This window comes from Daktulosphaira vitifoliae, unplaced genomic scaffold (genome assembly GCF_025091365.1).
Source record: "Daktulosphaira vitifoliae isolate Bord-2020 unplaced genomic scaffold, ASM2509136v1 Scaffold_3, whole genome shotgun sequence".
In the NCBI taxonomy this organism is placed as follows: Eukaryota; Metazoa; Arthropoda; class Insecta; order Hemiptera; family Phylloxeridae; genus Daktulosphaira; species Daktulosphaira vitifoliae.
Window position 1 is genome coordinate 38,217,026 of NW_026099574.1, and position 26,097 is coordinate 38,243,122.

The following is a 26,097-nucleotide window of genomic DNA, read 5'->3' on the forward strand; positions in this document are numbered from 1 at the left end:
GAAACCAGGTATGGACACACCATAATTGCACGATTGGAAAATGGTTGCCAGTTATGTCTACCAAAATCTATATTTCTTTCCAATGAAGAAATAGAGCATTTTAATAGCAGTGAAAAAAAATTATGTTTAATATATCATGGAAAACGTGGTAAAACATATAACTTTTCTTTTATATAATTCAAAAAATAATATAACGTTCATAATTTTTTTACAAACAATTAACAATAATTTACGAAAAACTTATAATTTATAATTAATTAATTATANTTTTTTTACAAACAATTAACAATAATTTACGAAAAACTTATAATTTATAATTAATTAATTATAGTCGATAATCTGATATTTACCCCATCATGCTTACATTGCAAAGGATACCATGAGGCTACAGATCGCTCATGTCCTGAATGGTCCCGTCAAAAGAAGATTAAGAAAATCATGGCTGTTGAAAACATTTCGTACAACGATGCCATTTTTATATTTAAGAATAACATTTTTAATAAATCTAAAGCTTTTTCGAATAGTGTCTCAAGCAATGCAAATATTATAAATAACGCCAGTGTTCCTCAAAACCCTATATCTATAGAATCTTTTCCGAGCTTGACACAATCATTCTCCAAAAAAAGTAAAAATAAGTATCATGGGAGTAAAAACAGTGTCCAAACTATCAACCCGCATTTTGTCTCTAATAATAGTAATGATTGGGGTCTTCTCTGTAATATTATGTTATTACATATAATATTAATATATAATAAGATGTTATCATTTGTTCATGTATGTCACATATTATGATTATACAAGATCACCAAAACAGGGTTCTCTTATTTAAAATACAAAATAACCCTTTAACTATACGATAAAATCTCCCTCTTGTAGAAATTATTAAGTAACGCCTACACGCTGGGACCCCATTTTAATTAACAATTAGAATACAAAGCCTCAGCTTCTAGGATCACGGTAGAGATCGCTGGGCTACCCCCTTCACACTATAAAAAGCCATTTTTCCCCATCTAAACCAGTTCTTTTGACGATTTTAAAATACACAAATTGGGTAGCTAGTCTCGTTACTAATGTCTTTGTTTTGATAAACATCCCGCCGGCAGACAGCGTAAAAAAACTTACAAATATATTTTTAGTGTTTAATTTTTGTCTTGGTGATTATTGTGCCGCATCCTTTCAAGGTGCTTTATTTTAGCACCGGGACACATTGGGCCACCACAATTCCGCCTTGATAAATTTTTTACATAGATATAGATATTTCTGAATCTTGTTTTGGCCAGACCAGAGGAAAATTTAAGAAATATTGGTGTCGATCTCTCAATAAAATATACTCTCTAAAAAATACTTATTTGACAGACGTATAAAAAATCAATAAGTAAAAATAAATTAAAATAGTATTTATAATAAAATACAGAGTGTTTGGAATCATTTACAAGTATGATCAGTCTTAGAATTTGTGTAATTAAATCACATTATTTAAAGTCTTGAATCGTTCTTTGTAATTAATTATATAGACTATATGACATATAGTGTAAATCGTATACGTAGTGCGTTTAATACGGAAATCAACACTGGATTACATAAAATATTATTGTATCACACAGGACGTAAGGTAAGTACAATTTAACCTATGCTTTCGAACTTCCAACAATCTATTGCGTGATAAACCATTAATAATTAATGAGAGAAACAATTAATGAGAAAATTAATTTAAATAAAATTGAAGACAATTAAATCTACATTAAAATTGCAAAAACTTATAATAAATAATGATTACAATAATTTACTAAGCACCCCTAATTCCTTTTTATAATCACTCTCCAATTTTCAACTTTTCCTATTTTTCTTTTCTTTCTTTTTATTTTTGGTTTATTACATCTCCCAATGGTTCGTTTCTCGAATACATGTCCAGTAACTCCTATGCTCAACCTGCTGAGAATCCTAGATCACTTCTTTGGCTAATCAACTCTCTTCAGCTGTATACAATATTCCTTCCTCTATATTATCATCCCCCTCAACCCTTAATTAATTAATTGAGTCTCACATCCTTAACTTTCTCTCTTTATCATCTAATAACAGTTTGCAGTAACTTCCTCATCTCATCACATTTTATCATCATTATTGTTTTATTTTATTTATTTATTTTTTTTCTTACTCATTGTCCTTATGACTTCTTATGCATATGCTTTTGTCTATGTGCGTATTTATGCAATATATACACGCATGTATGTTTATGTACGTACACTTGTCTCCTCACTTGCCTGTGTATATTTTTATTTACTTATTTATATTCTATTTATGTTTATATTATTTTACATGAACTTAAGGTTTATATGTATCTGTTATTTATTTACTTATTCCCTTTCCCTTTCTCTTTTTACTTTTACTACAATAACTAAATGTTAAACATTTTGCAATGGAATATTAGAAGTATCTTGTTGCTTGAAGTATCTTATCTAGAACACAAGATCTTGCATTTCTTATCCACCAAAATAAATGCCAAATTGTTCTACTCTCAGAAACTTGGTTACTTCCAAATAAAAATTTTCACCTTTCAAATTTTAACTCAGTCCGCTCTGACCGACAAGATGGTTATGGCGGTGTCGCCATCTGGATCCATTCCTCAATTCAATTTCGTCCCATTACACTTAATAACAATCTGAAACAAATGCTCAGCACCTTTTCAATCGACCTAGTTGGTATCAATGTATTAATGCCGGACAATAACACCTTTCAACAATGATCTATTTACATTCTTATTGACACGGCACCGCCTTTTGCTCTAGGCTGGCGCTCACCCGTGTCTCTCTCGATATCAGCCGTCCAGCTATTAATATGACAATCGGTTGTCATCGGTCGTCTCCCCGCCCTTGACACTGAGATAAGGCCGCCGCCGAATATGGATTACCGATATTGCGTTCTGTTCCGTTTACGACGTACACCTTATTGGTTGGCGATTTACGTTTCCTTCGCTTCTATTATTATTTAGCAATTACTAATCGTATTCACGTATTTACGGTTGCTCGTAATTAAAATATATTTAACTCAAATATATATATATATATATATAGTATACTTATACTTATTTGTATAAGGGTAACAAGTGTACTTAGTTTCTTTTCTTGCCCTATTGGACCACGCTAGAAACTTTAATCAGTGCCGTAGTTGCCGTTCTCCGTCCTATCAGGATTACGTTATAATTTGTGCCAAGTGCAGTTAGTTTGTTTCCGTCCTACTGGATTACGCGTTATTATGTATATTTCGGAAACAATGTTACCATTATTAACAATACGTATCCGCGACTTTTCATTAATTTTTTGTGGCTTCGAGTTGAATTTATTTAATATTTTTTAGTTTTTTAAATTAATAATATTTTTAATATAGTTTTAATTTTACTTAATTTAATATCCTAGATCTATTTTGTTTTGTTCTTTCTTTTTTAGTATTTTGAATATGTTTAATTCATTAATTTAACGACATGTTTAATTGTGTATAATAACAATATTTTTTTTTCATTTGTATAGTCTTAGTTCTTATTTTATAGTCTTAGTTTCTATTGTATAGTTTTATCTTAATCGTTTAGCTATAATAATACTTCTGTATTGAAAGCTAATAATAATAATAAAAAAAAAAATACATTGTACTTCTTTTTTTTTGATACATTGATTAAGAATACAACAATTATTTTTAATTTAAAATAAAAGAATAACATTTACTGATTGAACTACATCATGTGGCTCTATCTTTCATTAAATTTATGTGTATTTAAGAAGTTCTAAATTCAGATTAAATTTATGTAAGGCCGATTATCGATTAATTAAACTCAAATAAAAGATATGTTTTAGAGAAAAAAATAGAAATTGATAATTTTTTTCACTCAATTTTAATATTTAGTTCAGTGTCATCGTACACCGTTATTTTATCAATTTTTTTTCACTAGATACTTTTCTGAAACAAATATCAATAACACATTTTTTCAAAATATATATATAGTGTTCAGTAAGTAGGGAAACAGGTTTCTATTGTTATTATTATTTGTAACAATTGACCTGTTTCTATATTTTTTGAACACTCTGTATATTTAAAGCTCACAATCAATAGAATCAGTGCTTAGCGCAATAGCAATAAAGTAAAGTTGAATCCAGTATAAATTAAATTCTTAAAGTTATTATCATTACTATAATAAATCATACCAATGCAAATATCTAAAAATGATTATTAATTTTATAATAAAAATCGATAACTTGAGGCTAATTATTTAAAATTAATATTATATTAAAAGTATTTAACTCGAAAAGCCACAAAAAAATTACTAAAATTTCGTGAATACATATTTCAAGAACAATTTTACCATTATCAACATTAAACAAATACTGACTCTCCGACCAAAAAAAAACTTATTTATAAGCTGTAGTGACATTAACACTAATATTATCACATTTTGTCAGTTAAAAAAAATTGAATAATGAATTTTTCAGTGGCCCAATATCTCAATTAATTAAATTTTCTTATAATTAAGTATGTGTTTAGTATTAATTGTAATTTTCTTCTGACTTTTTGAGTTAAATATTATTTTAGTTTTAAATTAATTATTTTAATATAATTTTAGTTTTAAATAATTAGCCGCAAGTTATACATTTTTATTTTTATTATATAATTATAGCGTTCGGGCCATTTGATCATAATAAATAATTTTAAAAAATGATGCAGACCAAGACGAAAATACGCCTGATTGAAGCTGAAGTAAATCAAATAATAATAATATTAATTTTTCTAAGTCAATTAAATTTGCTCAGAAGAAATTTCTTATGTTATAAATAATAAATTATTATTGTAATGGAATTAAATTAGAAATGGGGGTTTATCATTACAATTAAAACTTTTTAACTTTCTAAGTTAGTCATTATGGGAAGCCTACAAACATAAGATGTATTAAATTGAATACAAATTCAAAACAGAAAAAGAAAAAATTTCGAAATTTACATGAAGAACACAAAAATTAACAATTTTAATAATAGGCCGGTAATTTAATTTTCTAATAAAAGGGGAATACAATAAGTTAAAAATTATACAAACATTGTGTTTTCCAATGAAAAATCAGAAAAACTTTAGTTGGGTTTTAAAATATTTTTTTTATTGAAAAAATTTCCGATGGAAGAACTAGTAGTTGTTTTTAATAATCAATACATAGCAAGAAGGTAGTGTTAAAATTTTATACAATAAAATTCTGTTTGTAAGTAAAGAGGGTTTAAAAAAAAATGAAAAACATTCACAGTAAGGGTGTTTTCTTCTATTCTAGTATTATTTTAACTCAGTAAATATAATTAAAATCAACATTCCACTAGTCCTAGTTGAAAATTTATGTACAATTGTCTATGGCTACAACAGCACTTGGGATTTAAATCATTATATATTATTATCGTTTACAATGTCTTATAATGATTTAATTTACTTGATTTTCCATAGATCTATTTAATACAGTGATAAAAAAAAAGTTATATAATAATGTGAATATCTTTAAGATTATATGATTTAGAAAAAATTCTTATCCATAATTGTGTTAGGTTATTATAAAACAATAAAAATAATATTATTGTTCTTCTACACTTCAAATATATGATCAGTATATCATAGAAAAACATAGATTATATTATTTTATCAAAAACCAGTTTAAGTACTGATTATTTTTCTTTTAGATTGAAGAAATAAAATATTTTAATATGAGATACTCCTATTAAAAGTATTTCATTGTTCACAAAACCGAAACCTTTTGAAATAGTTTTTGAATACTTTAAGTGAAATAAGATAACTTTGAGACATCTCTACAAAATTAAAAAATAGGTATCAAGTTATTTTAATTTATTTTATGTATTACTGGATTTAAGGACTAAAACATAGTTATAACGTAGCAGTAAACGAAATTTTAATGAAAATTTTTTGTTCTAACTTGATTATGTAATGGAGTTATAAAAACGTACACTTGAATCATATAAAACTAGTAATAATTTATTACAATGTGTATATTAAGTTAAACGTAATAATATTAAAATAACAACTTAAAACATAAAATTTAATTATAATTTCATAATTTTGTCATTCAATGAAATCATTAATAAACTGAGAAATAACAATAATGTAATATTATAAAATGTTATAACAACAAGAATTAAAAATCCACGAATATCAAATTTTTGTCTTTAATTATATCTGTAAATGCTTTAAACTTTATACCGTTATTGTATTTGAATTTTACAAATATATCTATTTTATTATTAACCTGTCCAAAACACTATCAATCTCTTTCTATTAAAAGTATGTCGTATATTATCGTATTGTTTATGTCGAATAATTTTATTATTGAATTGGTAACGGAAATAGTGTTAACTATAATTTATACTTTTTTAGGAATATAGGAGGGTAAACTTTCTTATATATGCGAGTGAAAAATTTTGGAAACATTAAAACTAAGAGTTTTCACAACATAAATAATNAATCAATCTCTTTCTATTAAAAGTATGTCGTATATGATCGTATTGTTTATGTCGTAATACTTTAATTATTGAATTGGTAACGGAAATAGTGTTAACTATAATTTACACTTTTTTAGGAATATAGGAAGGTATACTTTTTTATATATGCGAGTGAAAAATTTTGGAAACATTAAAACTAAGAGTTTTCACAACATAAATAATTATCACTATCACTAAAAGAAGCTTACTTATTTCATATCAACACCAATAGTAAGAGAGTTTTTTTACAATTTTATTTAATTAATTGATATAATTTAATTGATCGTTACTATATTAATTTCAATTTGATATTTTCATAATACTGTGTATACTTGAATTCTATCGTCAATGACTTCTGTAAATTCTTAAAAATTAGTTTTAAATGTTTACTATATAATACTATATTGAATTCTCAGACTTCTTCGCAATAATACTTTATAATTTGCAATCAAATTTTAGTTTCTATTTGCTTATTGACAATCATTTAATTATTTTATTAAACATAAAAAACTATACAAAGTTTTGTTATTATAATTTTTATATAAATTATATATACTGGACATTAGCTAAGAAGCCAAGTTTTATTAAATTGATACATTACTTAGATATTTAACGATTTACAGGGCAAAATTTCTTCGTTAAATAGGAGGGACTTGTTGCACACATACTGTAAAGAATTTAATGGAATATTGCCCTCTCGGTGGTCCGCTCCACCCTAGTCGATTGCGTAGTACGCGTTACAAACTAAGCTAATATATATGTATACACAGCATAGACATGAAGCAGTTGGTTTCACTATACTGTACAGTATCACCGCTTGTACCGAAAACTGGTCGTGTGCTTCAAGGGCAAAAGGTAAGATATAAATTAGCAGTTTATATTATTTGAATAACTCACAAGTGTAATTAGACAGTTCTCAATTTCAAATAAATTTGGAAATGGAGAAAATTATTTTTTAAATGGAAAAAAAATTATACATATATATATTCATGTATCACTTTATTTTACTTATTTGCACTTTTTTATGATAATGTTAAAAATACAAAACTCTTATTAGTTTGTACTCACACTAATGCACTAAAATTGAATAATGAATGATTATTTCGCTTGAGTATTTTTACTACTTTGATTATCACGATGATGAAGAATTATTTATAAATAACTATAGTTGATTGTAAGGAAATTTTATGTAGGCAATAAATAACTTGTCATTTGCAATAAAAAAGAAAATTTTAATTGATTTTTATTTTTTTAGATTAAATAATATTCATGCAAACACAATTTTTACTTTAATGTTAATGTTAATTAGGGTATTTCAGTTATTAAATTAGTTTGCCTAGAAATTTCGTTTTTTTATAAAAATACCAAAATTATTAGCCTATTCAACGGTAATTTATTACTAACTATATAATAAATTTCTTCGAAATGGATTCATTAGGTTGTAAAATTATAAGTCATTATATGCTATTAATATGTTATAACTTTTAATATATAAATAGGTATATGGATGGATTGACTACAATTATAAAGGTACGAATTTATTACGTTTTCTTTATTTACCAAAGAGTAGTACAACATCAAAAAACTTACATTAGATAACTTGTAAATTTAATTGATAATTATAAAAATAGCCATCATTTAAATAATTGTATTCGTATTCATTAAGTATTATATTGGATAAAGATTAATTGCTAATCAAATAGAAGTCTTAATATTTTTAAGGATTCAAATTTGTTGTCATAAAATTTACCAATATTATGACGAAATTATTATAAAATTTATCATTTTCTGAGTTCTTTCACATTTTGTGGTAGTCCCACATAACAATTATAATCCATTAATCGAGTAGAATATTGAGTAATAAATTCGGTACATACACGCACAATTACGTTTGTTTTATGGAAAATTGAATACAAAGTAAAATTTAAGAGTTGATTATTCAAATAATTTGATATAAAAACTTGTTACTTGAATAATCTAGCTATTATAAACCTAATTTACATTATATTACATGTATGAATATTAATAATAACTTCTTAATTCTCAAAAATTATACTCAAAATAGTAGTTTTGTACAAATTAAAAAAATTCCATCCGTTTCTTCTTTATTCGACAATGTTTCAGTATTAAAAAATATATTTTAAACAAAATATAATAAAATCAACTTAACGTAATTAATTAATTAGTTCCATATCGCGTTAAAATAAAACTGTTAAATAATCACATTTGATTAAAAATATTGATAGTTTTTACTTAAGTTCTATACATATATGTATCAATATTGCATAACTCAAACGCCGCGTAAAAAAAATTAGAATTCTGAATTAATCGAATATCTTCTCTATGTGCAATTTTTTTTAGTATTTCACAAAGCTATAATATATCTAAAAGTACAAGATGTAAGACTATTTTCGAATGCAGAATTTCATATTTTAAATGAAAATACTAGTTATTAAGTTTAAATTCGAAAAAAACATGTTTTGAGTGGCTTTCTTTTTTTTATTGTTTATAAAATAATTTATATATCACTTTACAAATAGACTTATTGAACTATTATTATTAAAACTATTAGAATTTTAAGGTTTAACATTAACTTATATAACATTTTACATAAAACCCCTAACTATTTTATAGAAAGAATTGAATAGAAGTATTAAAGATAAATTGTTTCCTTAAAAAGTTACCGGTCAATTAGAAGATATATAAATAAATTACTAAAAATAAATAATACATAAATCGCGTATGTTATTAAAACGAATTTTTCTCTTATTTAACATTGAAAATATTTTATTTTACTTAGTTTTTTATTTGAAATTCTCGACGAACAAATTACCGAAGTTTAAAAAAGTTTGTGTTAGTTTAAATGCCATGCATAAATTAATCAAATTTTCTTAAGCAATTTGCGATAATAAACTAATACAACTTTCACATTAGAGTCAAACGTGCTTACAAAAACCAATTAAGAAAATCAAATATAAAAATAATTATGCAAATTGTTTTTGTTTAATTTCAAGCCAATAAAAAAAAAACCAACGCATTCTTATTTTTGTCTATTCATTAGTATGTTTTTGATACTTAAAAAGCTATAAAGACAATTATTTAAATAAGTAATGTAGATATTTTTTTACTCTATAACTTGAATTTTTTTTAATTAAATAATTTTATTAATAGTTTATCAATAAAATTTTCTGATAAAATTTTATTACCAAAAAACTAAGGCAATTGATAGACTATTTTTTTTTTATAATTTATTTTTACAAAAATTAATTATCAATATTTCTATTTAAAACACAAATTTTAGATTTTCATTCATTATTTTATTAATATTAGACTTAACAATACAATTTAAAATTAGAAGTTTAAAAAACATTAATTCAAAATTACTAAAAAATCAGGGATATGTATTTTGGTAACATTGATCATTACTCAACACTAAACAAACAGTAGTATGTATAATATGTGTTAACCCAAACCAAAATACGTATTTAGGAGTTAAATTTTTTTTTTTTATTTAAATAATATTAGCCACGAGTGATTAGTTATAAGTTTAAATTTACAATATTTATATAAATTATTGGATAATACAATCAATTGTCCTAAATTACTAGCTCAAATATCATTGAATTTCCTGGAACAATATATTAGATCTCCGCCATTTTAATATATTTTAACTAAAAGCTAAACTATAAAATGTATACTTCTTTCGATAGAATTTTGCTAACTTGTAATAAACAAAAAGTTAATTAGTTTATTTATTAGATAATGATCTAATTAAGTAAATGACTGATCGATAATAATTGTTGGACCAGTATTTCAAAAGCCATTAATAATTTAAAGTTATGTATAGTGGCGAGGTGTAAGAGCAACTATTATTACTAGTACACATTTCAAATGATAAAACTCATCCTATCGTCTAGGTACCTAAACGTTAATAACTTCTAAAATACTGGTCCCAACGTGGTTATTAAATAGTCATTTTTTAATTTAGATCATTATCTAAATAAATAATTTAGTTAAATTATTATTATTTATTTTTCGATTAATTAAGTAGTCAATGATTATAATAATGATAAAATCACATAAAAAATAAGTTGTGCTCCATGTAAAATAGGACAATGTCTAGCTTATTACTTGATATAATGTTGTAAGGTTAATAATGGTTTCACAATCAGTTAATTAGTTGAAAAAGTGAATTTTTTTTTTTTAATTGTTTTTAAAGAAGGTAAAGCTAACACTCTTGTAACTTTGTTTAATAAAATTAAAAATTTACACTTCTACATGAAAAATTCTTGAAGAGTATTTAAATATAAGTGATTCATTAGTTATTCATAAATAGCTTAATTTATATAAAAATATTTAACAACCTTTTTACGGTCCAGTTGGAAAAATATTTGAAAAAAAGTAAAAACTTCAAATTTAGTTAAATTGTTCAAGCGGTAATAGTTAAAAAAAACTTTAAAGACATTCCTATGGTATAAAATTCAAAAAAAAAAATTGATATTCTAAACATCTTATTAGTTATAATTTTATAGCTTTTTATTATTTCTTAAGTTTTAATAACAATATTATTTTAATAAATTCCTAAAATATGAAAAATTTCAAAATAAATTTTGTTGTCATAAAATTTTTTTTAATCGCGCACAAAGGATTACTGAATAGTTCTTGCGTAATTGTAACCGTCGATCATTCTCAATTGACATTCCATACCTTCCTACCTAGTTGTATTATCCCAATAATAATTTATGAAATATAACTTTGTTTTTTAATTCCAAGTAACTGAACACCACCAACTAGAATTACTGACATGTGTTATTTTTCCCACGTCAAAAAAACCAATTTCATGTAATATCATTAACATTTCGTTTGTTCAATTATAACAAATATTTGAATGTTCTAATGTATTGCATTTTATAATAATTAATTAAACTTTTATTAAAGGCGAAAATTTAGACGATCTAAATTTGTAATTATTAGTCGATTTTTAGTTTAAGTATTTCAATGTTGAATTGCTTTGAATCTTAAGTAAAATAAATTAATTGCATATGAATCTTAAGCTTCTAAATACTGAAAGATGGTAATTAAATATTTATTCCGTAAAATAATCTCTATTTTGCATCGGACTTCATGGTATAATAGTTTTTCAGTCCATTTCTTTGTAAATACACTAATCTAATAAAAAAAGTTAACAGGAGTATATTTTAATCGCTTAATATAAATTTGTCAGAGACTACAAATTTAATTCTAATATTTATATAATAAAAATCTATGGAGTTCCTGTGATGTAATTACAAATACATTTTTTATACTAGTACCTATTTAAATAGAATATGATTCAGTCTTTCTTGGTCACAATTTTAAAATTTTCAATTATCTTTATAGCATTTGGTTCATTTGTTTAGAATGTTTTTTCACACATTTTTTATAAAAAATCGTATTTAAAATTAAATTAAAATTTTTCTCTTTAAGAGGAAAAATATTAGTGACAAACTGAATTTTAAAATTCAATTAGTCTAAAATATTTCATTTTAAATGAAATATTTTATTAGTTAACCTCTTCATTCACCAAAAATTTAAACTATATCAACAATATTTATTTTTTTTTTCAATTCTACTACACATAAATAATATAGTAAAATTTTCAAAAATATGAATAAATATTATATTTCAGGGTTTTATACAATATTTAAGGTATGGTATCATATGATACCCATTTGCAAGATTTCAGCAAAAAATAAATAAAAATATTCATTATCAACATTCTTTTAATTTTTAAACTTTATTTAATTAACACAAAATAAATACTTATAAATTGGTAAATTTTAAATTAAAATTATATCAGCACATTTGATTACTAATTTAAATTTCTCTTTTGGTTTAGGAACACATAGTGTTGCAGTAAGTGTGTTTCTTAACACTTAATAAAACAAAAAATATATTTTACAATAAAATAAAACAATTTTAAATATAACTATTAGTTTAAAAGATAATCATACATTTTAGGAATACAGGACACTTAAATTTATTATACAGGTATCTTGTTCAAGTAACTTCTTTATATCTAATACGTGCCTTCTTGGTTTCTTAATTGGAAATTGATCTAATCTATCATATTTAATTTCAGTTGATAACGTTTTAGTAAAATGTTTTTTAGTTAATTTTAATACTTCACCATTAGATTTTCAACCTCTTTTTTTTGGCATTTTATCTATTGTCCTATGTATGTATGAAATTCATTCATATTTTCTGAATCTTATACCTAAGTCCGTCTAATTCATAATCAAACTGTTCAATATAAACAGTATTTCCATCAACCTCATCGTCAACTGAGGTATAAAAATTTGTATCTGAATCACTAGGTATATGAAACTCTAGAAAAATTGTATATATTTCTCTCTTATAGAAACATTTACTTGAATAATGTAAAAAATACAAGAATTGACTGAAATGTAAAAATAAATATACAAAAAAAATTTTGTATAATATAAATTGTTTATAATTTTTTTTTTTTATACGCTTTTATTAATTCATTTAGGGCTATAGCGGCCTCTTCCAAATGAGGAGGTTTCTTAACCATTTAACAGGTGGTTAGTCCGTCGCCGTAGAGTGGGATAGCGACTCCAATTACCGAACTGATCTCTCGTTCGTCAAATGAAGCCGCCCGCGCCAAGTTTCGAACCTGAGGCAGTGTGCGTCAAGCACTTTCTAAACTTAAGAGTATACTTACAATAAGCAATATGTGCTTTGATAGCTTATATTTGAATACCATCAAGCATATACTTAATCCCTGTGTGTTCTTTTTAAAGGAGAAATTTAATGCAAAAGAAAGTTTTGCATTTTGTTGGTAATTAAAATTTACTGATAATCATTTAATCATATTATTAATTGATCCTCAAACAATAAAAACTTGAAAAAACAATTAAAATTATTTTAATGTTCAAACGTTTTTAATGTTTTATTATTATATTAATTTTTTTTGTTTTTGCTATCAAATATATAATAAAGAAATTTATATATCAATTTTTTCTAAGTACGCGAAGGTAAGTGAAATTGAATACACCATATTGTATACTCTAATTCTTTACTGTGTCTTTGGCATTTTTACGAGATCAATAAATTGGCTCGTAAAATGTCATTTGTTGAGGAATTTTTCAACACATGTTACCACAACAATTACCCCACATTCTCATTTATTTCAATTTACTGCCGGATTAGGTTTTTCTGAGTTAGAAGAAAAAAAAATTCCTGTCTGACTTTTACTTCCGATATTTTTCATATATATACGAACGTGATAATGTATTAAGCGCTATTAGTTTTTTGGTAAATAACTTGGACAGTAATATTTAACATGTTTAAGAAAAACAATTACTGTAATAACAATGCTGTACGAAATAAATTAATGAAAGCTTTTAAAATTGTATCTAAGACTAAAGTAACAGAATAAAATTTTTATTTTGAATTTACTTCCATTACTCTTATTTTTTAATTTTTCCATTAATATATCCAACAGAAACGATGATTACATTATTATCTCTGAACAAAAACAGAAATTCTAGAACTATAATTGTGATTCTTTTTCTTTAGACTTAACTTTGTTTTTAATAAATACTGTGAATATTACAAATTTTTTATTAATATAAGAATAGATTTTACTTGACAAAGTTGATTTCATAAGGATATTGATTATAAGAATAAAAAATACAAATTATTTCAAATATTCGAATGCAGTAAACCTAAGGAGTTCACAATAATAAAATATGCTATCGGCTCTTTTAAAATAAATGTCTAAAAAATTTTCTATAAAAAATTAACAATATATATTATACAATATATTATTATTTATATAAACCTATGTTATTTATTGTTATCGTTAAACCCTTTAAGGAATTACATTAGTTTTAATTTTTCAGGCGTTTTTTTATGCAAGTAAAATACTATAACAAAACTTATAATTTTGTTCAACGTATACAATTTCCTAACATTGAAAGAAAACTAAGATTTTCTGAGTGTTAATGTGATTAAAAGTATTTAAAAAAAACAAGTAATACAGTAATTGGAAATTAGATTTCAGATTTACTGTGATAGCAATGATTAAAAATGATATAGAGTCTACCACTTTTTTGTTATTGTGTAATATTTTCTTCATTCGCCATGAACTGTCATAATTCAAGAATTTTCAATGGTCTGTGTTGCGTGTATTTTTCCAATTTAACTATTGAATTTTTTTATTGCGCAACATACTTGACATCTATTTGTCGTTATATTTAACACAAATTAAAATTAATAAATTATTTTTATAAAGATATTGATCTTTTAGTAATCTAAAAATAATTGAATTTTATTTCTTGTTAAAAATATATGCTTATTTTTCATTTTTAAACTTTTTTCTTATTCCAAATTCTTGTTCAATGTTTAAAAAACTAATTACATGGTTATTTTGTAAATGAAGCATTGTACAATCTACATTTTATAATTCCTTGTTATACATTCAATATCTTATATTTTTATAATTAGTATAACAAATTACATTACGTCAGATAATATAATAAATAATATTTTCAGTAGTCTTTTCAGTGAGCTTTTAAGTTTTCTCTCAAATTAAAAATTTAATTATCATTTAAAAAAAAATTATCATGTAAAAAAAGTTATTTTACACATATTCATATCAATATAATATAATAATTTTACCAGTATTTCTAGATTTTATAACTATTTTACACAGTTCTGTTTTTTTCATAGAAATTTTGAGTTTTTCGATAATAGTTTTGATTTTATATCCTAATTTTCACTTGATGTTAGCTAGGTTACTTGAAAAGTCACTTGAAATTGAATCGAGTTATTTTAATCAATCAATGTATTTTAACAAAATCACTCTACAATAATTGTTTGATTACATAAATAGTTTTGTTATTTTAATTATTAGGAAAGTAAATGAACGGAAGTAATCTTTATATATTAATAATATTATCTTGTACTATGAATTATCGATGTATTATTATTATTATATCTTGTACTATTAATTATTGATATACAATTATATTATAAAAAAAGTCTTTTAGTTTAATTTATTGAGCCTTGAGGATGATCGACCACTTAACAATCACTATTTTTTTTTAATTCATCTGTAGTACTTCTACCAGATAATACTAGTTCGTATAACAGGAATATATTTTATAACTTATATATCACATTTATTTGTAGATAGAAGAATATTATTCCTTTAAACATAAATATTGAAACTATGTAGCTAAGTAAATATTATTATAATGGATTAGTATATTTCCATTAATTATATAACATGTTCTGGTATGAATTTGATTCATCATAAAACGTATAAATGTTTTTCCTTCATTTCATTTATTAAGTAATTTATATATGTAGGGGTATAGAGCACACTGTTTTTTTAAATCAATCTCACACGTCATTTGCATATACATATATAATAAGTTTATATTAAATCGAGTTTGACAATGTTGATATGTCAATTTCACACATTATAATGTGAATATTTTTATATCATAAAAAAAATATCCTTTTTTCATTTAAATATAATAACTATTTAATAACGTGTGGTATTTGAATTAAAACTTTGTTTTATTATGGGTAAATGTTAATACGTTTCATTCATTGTTTTTTTTTTTTATTGTTTATTGATATTTCTATTACAATGTATTAAAAGACAAGACTTAACTGTATAAAAACTATGAGAATTCATATAGGTTCGTTAACAAACGTTTAAAATATTCATTGGCTACTTAAGTCATCACGTCCACTTATAAAGTTTAAATGAAATTCTTTTACTTCCTTTACGTTTGAAAAAGGTTCGAAATAAATATAACGTTAAAAAATGGCTTAATTAGGATACGTTAAACCTAATTTTATAAAATAACATATTAATTATAATACGTTTATTTAAATACAACATTAAATGTTTAATCCTTTGATTTAAACCTACCAGCTAAAAAATAAAACTTCAGTATTTTATTTTTCATTTAGGTATTATCGTATTCGACTTTGTTATGCTCTTTTAAATTTGAAGACACATATTTTGTTGTAAAGAATTTTTCTCCGCTATTTTGTACTTTTTTAGTTAGTTATCTAGTTGGTAAAGTAAAACCGAGACAGGCTTTCATAAGCTTTTAACATACGTGCTTCGGTTCACCAAAGAGCAGAATTACGCTACATAGCCTTAATAGCTTAATTCGCAATTTCTTTTCAGACAGATAAATATTTGGGACATCATTCCTTTGTATTTTTATTATATCAATATGACAGACCATTTCTTTAAGAAGTAGAATAATTAGAGTTATTAAGCCACAACAGTACCTCCATAACTTAAAGTGTCTTTAGAATTGAAACAGGAGAAAAAGGAAACCGTGGCACTCAAATTTTAAGGCAATAGGTAAAACGTCCATTTTAAATACAATATTAAACATTGAACCTTGAATGTTTAGTTTAGTAGAAAATTCTTTCTAATTACAGCTATAATAAATTTGTATTAATTGCTTACAAACAAATTTAATTTTTCATATTTAAAAAAAAATTCCTTGTCATATCATCCACAGAAAAATTATTAAAAATAATATGAGAAAAACATTTATATGTATAAATTAACAGGTTTATTGAATAATTTTAAGAGTTCATTATGTATTGTTTAATGTGTATTCAATTACTGATTTTACACATTTTTATTCCTGGAATTCGTTTTGATAAATATATTTAAAAAAACTCGTTTATACGAGAGTAATAATTATTAAATGGACTTTCAAAAAGCAATAAGTCAAATTAATGTTCAGAGTGCCAACAGATAAATATAATACTTTAGTAAGGTACCGTAACAACCTGTTACTCAAAACAAATTATGAAAGGAAGAATACTGGAAATACATTAAATAATGTAGAAAATATCAAAACAGTAACTGCTACAGAAGAGATAACTTAAGTAGACCTTTATAATAAACAAGTTAAAGAATGTAGCATGATATTCTAAAAAATAGAGTGTAATGTTACAGAAATAATAAAACGTATAGTATTCATAAGAGTACTAGAAAAACTTTCATTTTCTATATTTGTTTAACAAACTGAAAAAATGTAGCAGTTGATAACTCTTCAAAACTCACATATTTTTATTGAACAAATAAAATATTCCAAGAACTACTTAATAAAAAAATTTTAAATTATATTTAAAATATTAATAAAAAACTAGCAACATAAAAATATTTAACTCAAAATACCACAAAAAATTAATACTAGCCCAAAACGGATACGTATTATTTTTATATTTTTAATAATTCAGGTGTATTTAGAAAATGAAATTTAAAAATTATAATTACCAAAACCTTGAAAAAACAACAACTTTCATTAAATCAGATAAAAATTTAATTTTTAAATTGATTTATCTAAACACTTATATAATTTGGATTTATACAAATGTGACTTAATTATTACCGACGTGATACTAAACCACAATGTTGAGTTTAATTTACATAGTGGCTAAGTATATTCTTAAAATTATTTAAAACAATGACTTTTAAGTACACAGTTTTCTTCCACTATCTACTTTGACAAAAACTGAACATATTTTAAATGTAACAAATTTTTTTTTATTTATTTCTTATTACATATAACTATGTAAGTAGGTTTTATATTAATCGTGAGCAAATATAAAAAAATGCAAATAATTTATTTATTCAATAAATCTTCGTTTTAGTAAATAACACATTGATTATATAAAAAGTTGTTACTTCCTATATCTCAAAGAGTTTAAATCAAAAATTTATTGTCTTTTTTTTTTAAATATATAAAAAAATGTATTTTATTAATATCAACAACTTTATTGACGTTTTATATCATTTCATGAAAAATGAACAAGGCAATGTCAAGTGCATATAAAACTGAACGTTTTTCTAACTTCTAAACATTTCTATAAAATATTTTTTTCTTAAAAATGCAAATATCTCTATCAATAGTAACATAATATTATATTAACATAAATCGTTTTAAATGTCATTGGCGTATTTGTAACGACGAACTGACGACAGTATAGAGAGTTACAATTTTTATGAAAACCAGACTCTCTTCATTACCTCATCCGGCAAATTAAATATAAAAGAGATAGAAAAATTAGCTAATTACTCACTCTCTTACCTAAATTTAATGAGGCTCAATCCGCGTCACTTAAGACTATTTTTTCTAGTAAATTATAAATTCATATAAGTTTTACTGTTTGTAATTAATATACAGGGTGTTCAGTAAGTCAGGAAACGGGTTTCTATTGTTCTCATTGTTTGTAACAATGAGAACAATAGAAACCCGTTTCCTGACTTACTGAACACTCTGTATATATCATAAAAATAAGTCTTGTATATCACTCCAAAATAAAATATTTAAAATTATATATATTCAATTCATATACTTTTATTAATATATCAACAACGATAAAAATCTTTACAATTCATCTTTAATCAACGAGTCGGTCTGGATATCAAGGTAAGTATAGCTGTAAGATGTGTAATTTTTTGTTTAATAATTGGAAGAAAATGGGAAACGAGAATAAGGTATTATGAATAAAACATTAATTTAACCTAGTGTATTAAACCTAACCTTTATTTATATCTTATATATATTTTAATATATCATTATTTCATTCTATTGTATTCTTCATTTTACTACAAAGTGGCGACCAACTTATGGCTTCTAATCAGATCTCGAATTCCAAAATACTTTTAATTTTCAATAGAAAAATAAAAAAAGGGTCATAATCTTATAATTTAATAAATATTATAAATAACTGGTCAAGTGAAACATACCTTATTTCAGTAAAAAAATTATGACAGGCATAACAACTTTTTTAAATAAAAAATAGATTAATCACTCATCACCATTTAACGATATTTTAACATTCTTTAGATTTCTACTCTTCGTCTTAAATTAACGTACACCACTTATTTTAAAATTAATAAACTCCTTTAGAGATAATCGTATAACCTCTGTGGTCGCAGAAAATATCATATTGACTCATCTCCTAAAAATATTACTTTAAAGTGAGAAGTGTATACTTACACCAGGTGGGATGCACCCATACATCCTGCATACCTACTCTATGTATTGAAAGTATTTTAACTCAAGTACTTGTGCTAAAATTGTTATCAACCCATCAAATATAGGCTACTTAAACTCTAGAAAATTTTTTTTTTTTAATTTTCTTTTTAGAGATAAAAAATAATAAATATACTTTTAGATTCTATAGTAGTTTAAGAAAGCAATAATCGTTTAAAAAAATTACAACGAAATGATAATTAGTCTAAAAGTTATAATCGTTGTCAGTTAAATTTGAGATATTCTGTATAATTATACCAAAAATTAATTAAATAATTTTACGTCCAAAATAGTAAAGAAGAATTATAAAACATTAATTTTCAGTTAATACCTTTGTAATAAATTAGTTAACAATACTCTTCTTTACGCTATTTTTAATTCTAAGCTTATTATACAGGACTTTAACAAGGTATTTAATTTTAAAACATAAAAAAATTATTAATAACACAACTTTCTTGTAAATTAATAGCAAAGTAAATCTTTTATGATATTTAATAACAAAAAAATGCTACAATCTTATCTACTTATTAATACTCTACATTAAAAAAAAAATATCTTTTTAAATTAAAGAAATTTAAGATATTATCCAAAAATATATTTTTCTAATAATCATTTGTTAACTTAATGTAGTTCATAGGTATTACGATAAATTATGTACTATATATCTCTATTAAATTAACTAGTTTTACTCTACTCAGTAAATATTTCTTATACTCTTAACATAAAAAAAACAAAAAATGTATTAAAAAGTATTTTAGTTCATAATACATTATTTAAATTTTGAGCATAATTGCTATTTTCTTTTTTGGTACATTAAATTAACATTCTATAGTCATTTTCTTTTATCTTCCATTCTAACCATTAACACCTTCAGAATATTTTAAAGAGTTCTACTCTAAATAAGGCTCCAAAGTAAAGTATAATTTTTCTTTGTGCAGTGACTATTTTGATTATCCATTTAGAATAAGTATATTAAATTCTCTTTAAGAAAAATGTTACTAAACAATTCCTATAAAAATTAACTCTTCAAAATGTACTCTATTTACAAATTATTAATACTATGCCTTATTTCTTCTTTTTTCATTACTGGAAAATACTGAATATTAAGTCGATTCTTAATGGCACGTTGAATATCTACAATTTTTTTTTTTAAGTTTTTAAAAGAATATTTTATTACATTATAAATCAACTCATTCGGTCTAAAACAAACGGATTTCAACAAAACTTTCAGGATACCTTTAAAACGTCTATAAGTGAGCTTGATAAGAAGTTTGGATCTTAAGTCGACAAATACTGGCAGCACTGAACATTTATCTTAAAAGAATCTGATATTTCAAAACGATCCCGGAACACTAAAAAAAAATTTCTGTTCCTCGTGAATAATTTTCCCAGAGTAATTTTGTTGAGCTCTTTCATTAAAAAAAATTGTTTTGAGAATCAGAGCTCCCTTAGTAATTTGTCCAACATTTGCAAACTATTCGATGTTGTTTTATATAATAAGATTTTTTTTTTTTTTTGTACAAACTACCAAATGGCTTTATTATTTAAACGATAAAATTATCTTTATAAATATATTTTACAATAATTGTATACATATAATAAGATAAGTTTTTATTTGCATTAAATTGTAATCCAAATTTAAAATATTTTTACAAGTTAACTGTTTCAGTATTAATACACAAACCTAATATTCACCAAACTAGTATATTTCGATTCACCCATTTTATATATACAGATTTAAGCACTAGACTAGAAAGTAATAACTCTTCTACAATAAAGTGTCAAATATTAATAATCCCGACAAAACCTATTTGCTGGCCAATTCTTAAACACTAGTCTACTTAAACTTCTCATTGTACACATACAATAATAATATGAATAAAATTTTAGTTCTTAAAACTATGCAATTATGTTAGTAAGATCATTTCATCAAATCAGGTTAACTCAAATTAATAAAGAGACTTGGCTAATTTTGTGCAGATTATACGTTTTAATTTTTTCAGAAAGTTTTAAAAAATGAATATTTTATAATCATACTTTTTTTAATATTTAATTTTCTCAAAATTTCAAAAATAACCATTTTTTAGAACATTTTCAACAAAAATTGCAAAAGATTGCAGCATCTTAATTAAAATTAGAAAAATGACATATTTTCAATTTATTCAAAACGTTTTATAAAACTGTCAAAACAATATTAAATAAAGCAACTATTCTTGCTTGACATATCTACTTATAAGTCATATATAAAAAAAATTCCTTATTGTATTCAACTCAGAAGTAAAATAATATTTAACTAACATGGTAAACAGTGCATATTGTCACTTTGTATACTTTACTCAACATTCACCTTAAACTTAAAAAGCGCGTGCTACTTATTATTTTAATGAACATGAATTTGACAGTGAGCAAGCAATATTTGATTGTTTTCCATAAATGTTAAAAGCTGATTGACATTTAACTTTTAATACGAAAATGAAAAACAGTAATTCCAACAAAAAAAAAATTTATTTTATAATTTCTAAAATATAAATTTTTTTCATGGTTACCAACAAAATTTACTAGCGCAATAACTTAATATAATACTTTTTTATTCCAGCCAATTAAATATAATTATACAATTCATTTTTATAAAGATTATATTAAAATTTAAAATTCTGCCTTTTAATTTGTCTTAGAATTAATTATATCACACATTTAATTTTTTTAATAACATGTTAATAAAACAATAATGAAATTACTGTTACTGAGTTTCCATCAACAAATCAACGATATACTTTATTGGGGCGCCAAAATGTAAACAAATGCTTTGACGTCGCATAATTATTAAATTGTATATAATAACCCAGTAATATAAGTCTAGAATGGCTAAATTATTAATAAAAATTGTATTAGATTTCAACAGAGGCTTCTTAAATAATACAGTATTTCAAATAACCTTTTTTTATCGTGGCTGACAACACTATTTCAAACATTTTAATTGCAGTAGTCACTTGAGTAGAATGTGTAACGAATACCATTAAAAATAATTTATTATTAAAAGTTTTTAAATTACCTTGAAATTGTTATTATTATAAACTAATTTAAGTTGGTAAATTCAAGTTAGTACTCAAATTTAATGCATACTTATAAAACAAAATAAATGGCTAACAGTTGATTAAATATCTTATTATTTTACTTTATTTTTAATAGGGATGAAGAAACAAACCTTCAAGGGTTGATTATTTATAGACTTACTTATAGCTTGATAATTTAAAAATGATCTTATTAACAAAATAATTAATATCACAGAATTTAGAGGCAAATTTAAAGTTACTATCTTCTTAAAAAAAAAAATCACTCATCAATTGTACCTATGCAGTTATTGTTATTTTTAATAACTATCTAGAATCAAATAAAATTAAATTTTTAAGTAAAATAATTTATTAGTAAATGGTAATGTAGTATTGTTATTTTGAAAAAATTCCCAGAACTTAAATTTTAGGTTTCATGCATAGACGTTTTTACATAAGTAGTCTGGGGAATAGAATCTCTATGGCAAAATAAGCATATAGTGAATATATTTTGAAGGGTGTAAAAAAACTTTAGAATGTTCATGGTTTTACAATTAATAGAATAATGAATAAAAATGCATTGTATCCTTATCCTTAATGTTTTTTAAAATCCAGGGCAATCATATTTAATTTATTTCTTTAATCTTTGATTTAAAAGTATTATACTTTAAGAAGGATATAACATTAAAATAATGAAGTTAAACTTAAATATCATATTAGCTCATACATTTTTTAAGAAAGAAAATTACCTAGATAACAATTAACTTTTGTAATTAAGTAATTTTGGATTTAATAACTCCTGTTGTATTTATTCTTGGCTTCACATTTCTAATGTTATTTTGGATTTATCATTTGAAATCGTATACGATGTGTTATTTTTCCATTAAAAATTGATATTATAAAGATAGTACGACCTACGTACTTTTCGTATGATCAAAAGCTCCAACAAACACGTTACAAAACATTGACTAATTTAAAATAAATACAATGCACGAATGTACATTAATACTCTTGAATACAAACACGGAGGATTACTCTTCGTTAGCGACGCGACCTGAAACTTCAGTAGAACTTTGGATCCCTTTGTACAATTACGTGCCTTATAAACAAAATAATCATAACATTATAAATATATTATGTTGTCAATTATTATATGTGTAACGAAATTCAACCATTTAGAAGCATGCTAATTCATAATCACAATATATTCAGAATAAAAATGTCACCTACTTAACTTATTTTAGGCTTACGATTGATTAAGCCTAAAGTTATTTTTCTTTTTCTAGTTGCCCTGTTAAAAAATTAATGACACAATTTTTTTTTATATTATTACATTAATATGTTTTATTAAAGATTATAATTTAAAAAAATTATTTAAATTTACTTGGTTCTTTTAGTATTATCTACATAAATATTTAGTCGTATCTGCTATATCAGTAAAATTTCGGGTTGCTTGGATTACCACTTATAACTAGTATATATATTTTTTTAATAATACACATCAGGAAAATTTTACATTATTATATTGCATTGTTACATAGGAATAAGAATAAGCGTTCACTGCTTTTAATTTAATTAACAACATTTTTAGAGCATAGAACCAAAAAAATCTGTCAACCATTTTTTTAACGATATGGCTTTTATATGATCATTTTTACTTGGCAAAACTGAAAAAAACTTTAATTAACTGATAATCAAGAATCTCAGTTGTACATTTTTCACAACAAGTGTATAAAAAACTTGTTTATATTTTAATGAATTTAGCTAACGGAATTTTGTTCTGTTAAAATTACCATTTAGTGTGGTTAAACTATGTACGCGTATTACACAACAAAACATGTACAAAGCTCACATAATGCTTTAGCGTTAACCGACATAATAAACAAAATTATTTTTCGAAAAACAAAACTTTCGACATACATTATTCACTTTATATTTACTGCCACAGGCGTATTTAACAATTCATAATGGGAAGGGGCACACTTTTTTAATTGACAAGTTTCCATGATATTTATTTTAATCATTTTGAGCTGATTATGATCAAAATAAAAAATTGTCGAGCATTTTTATATTGGCATATATACGGCCAATGGAGGGAGCATGTACTTTCCTTTAAATAATCCCCTGCTTACTGTAATCAAATTAATTAATACATCAATACACGCACACATAATTTCTTCCCGTGTTAATAACAACTCAATTATCTCATAAGGTATTTAAGATGATGCTTTATTAATGTTATAAACTGAATAATACATTATGCATACTTATTACACGAAATTTTCAAACTTAAGTAAGCTCTAATTTATATTTAAAAATCCAATTCAGTCTAAATCCGGGATAGGTGAAATTTTTTGTTGATAATACTTTTAGGTAAACATAATATTAAAAGTAATTACTTTTGCCGAAGTTCCCAAACATGTATTTAGAGATTTAATTAATTAATTAAATGTTGACAATGTCAGTATTTAAAAAGTATTGTAGTAATGAAGTATCTTATCATGTCTCACAAAAAAAAAACTACATTTTACTGAATCTCATTAACCTGTAAAATTTAGTTAGGAAAGCATCGAGCTGGTGTAGTGAGCATAAAGTATATATAGTATAAGCTCAGTGAGTAGGTAATTGAGATTCGATTCCGTACCAACAAGCTGTACATGTTTTCTTGTCATTCTTAGTTTTCTACTTCAAATAAAACAATCAAATTTCATGGTACATTTTATTTAAAACTTAATCAATCAAAGTCATAAGAATACACCAAAAAAACGGTGGGGTCGCGGCACAGTGTGGACGTGACATAGTTGAGACTATTAAAGATGATACCTGACAGTGATTAAAATTACTATCATAAAAAACGCTTCGATGCAATTCTGTAAATAATGTTTAATTTTAAGAAATTTGTGAATTATTCAAAAGCAAAATTCTAACTCAAAAATAATTTAGGAAAAATTGCAAAAAAATCATTGCCACAGACAATAATTTTTACTGCATCGACAAAGTTCGTCGTATTCATTTTTTTAAAAATTGGCAATTTAAGCTTATTCAAATGTTGAAATTAATTTTTTCGACTTAAAAGAAAAAAAATTTAAATAAGTTTAACTTTATATTCTATGTCAATTAGTTTTACATAATATTCATGAAAATCAGTGTATCCCGTTATAAGGTATATTACAATTTCTGAGGATAATGTTTCAAGTAGATACGATTTGTGATCTTTTGACGTATCATTTAGAAAAATCGGTCCAGTGAGAACTGTGAAAAAGTAGTGACAGACACAAAAAAAAAAATAAACACATCATGGTAAAATTAATATCTTCTCAGCTTCGCATCAAAGCTAAAAATAAAATCGTATTCATTAAATGACTAATAATTATTAATATGGTAAAAAATATTTCATACTATACTAAAGATATTTCTACATTTTACCATTGCAATAACATTAGT

At 23.9% G+C, this 26,097-nt stretch overlaps 1 protein-coding gene and 1 long non-coding RNA gene across 2 annotated transcripts in view; both read left to right on the top strand.

Moving 5' to 3' along the window:
- The first annotated feature begins 4,670 nt into the window (after positions 1-4,670).
- Positions 4,671-6,442, top strand: LOC126901575 (uncharacterized). The gene is made up of 3 exons (XR_007703069.1): positions 4,671-4,743; positions 5,697-5,841; positions 6,406-6,442. It is a non-coding gene; the product is annotated as an uncharacterized LOC126901575 (long non-coding RNA).
- An 869-nt stretch (positions 6,443-7,311) lies between these two features.
- The window catches only part of LOC126901550 (uncharacterized), a 33,496-nt gene continuing 14,710 nt past the window's right edge, over positions 7,312-26,097 (top strand). Inside the window, exons 1-2 of the mRNA XM_050678067.1 lie at positions 7,312-7,364; positions 8,009-8,039. Of these exons, the coding sequence (XP_050534024.1) occupies positions 8,013-8,039 (27 nt within the window). The 5' untranslated portion in view covers positions 7,312-7,364; positions 8,009-8,012. The remainder of the gene's footprint in view (positions 7,365-8,008; positions 8,040-26,097) is intronic.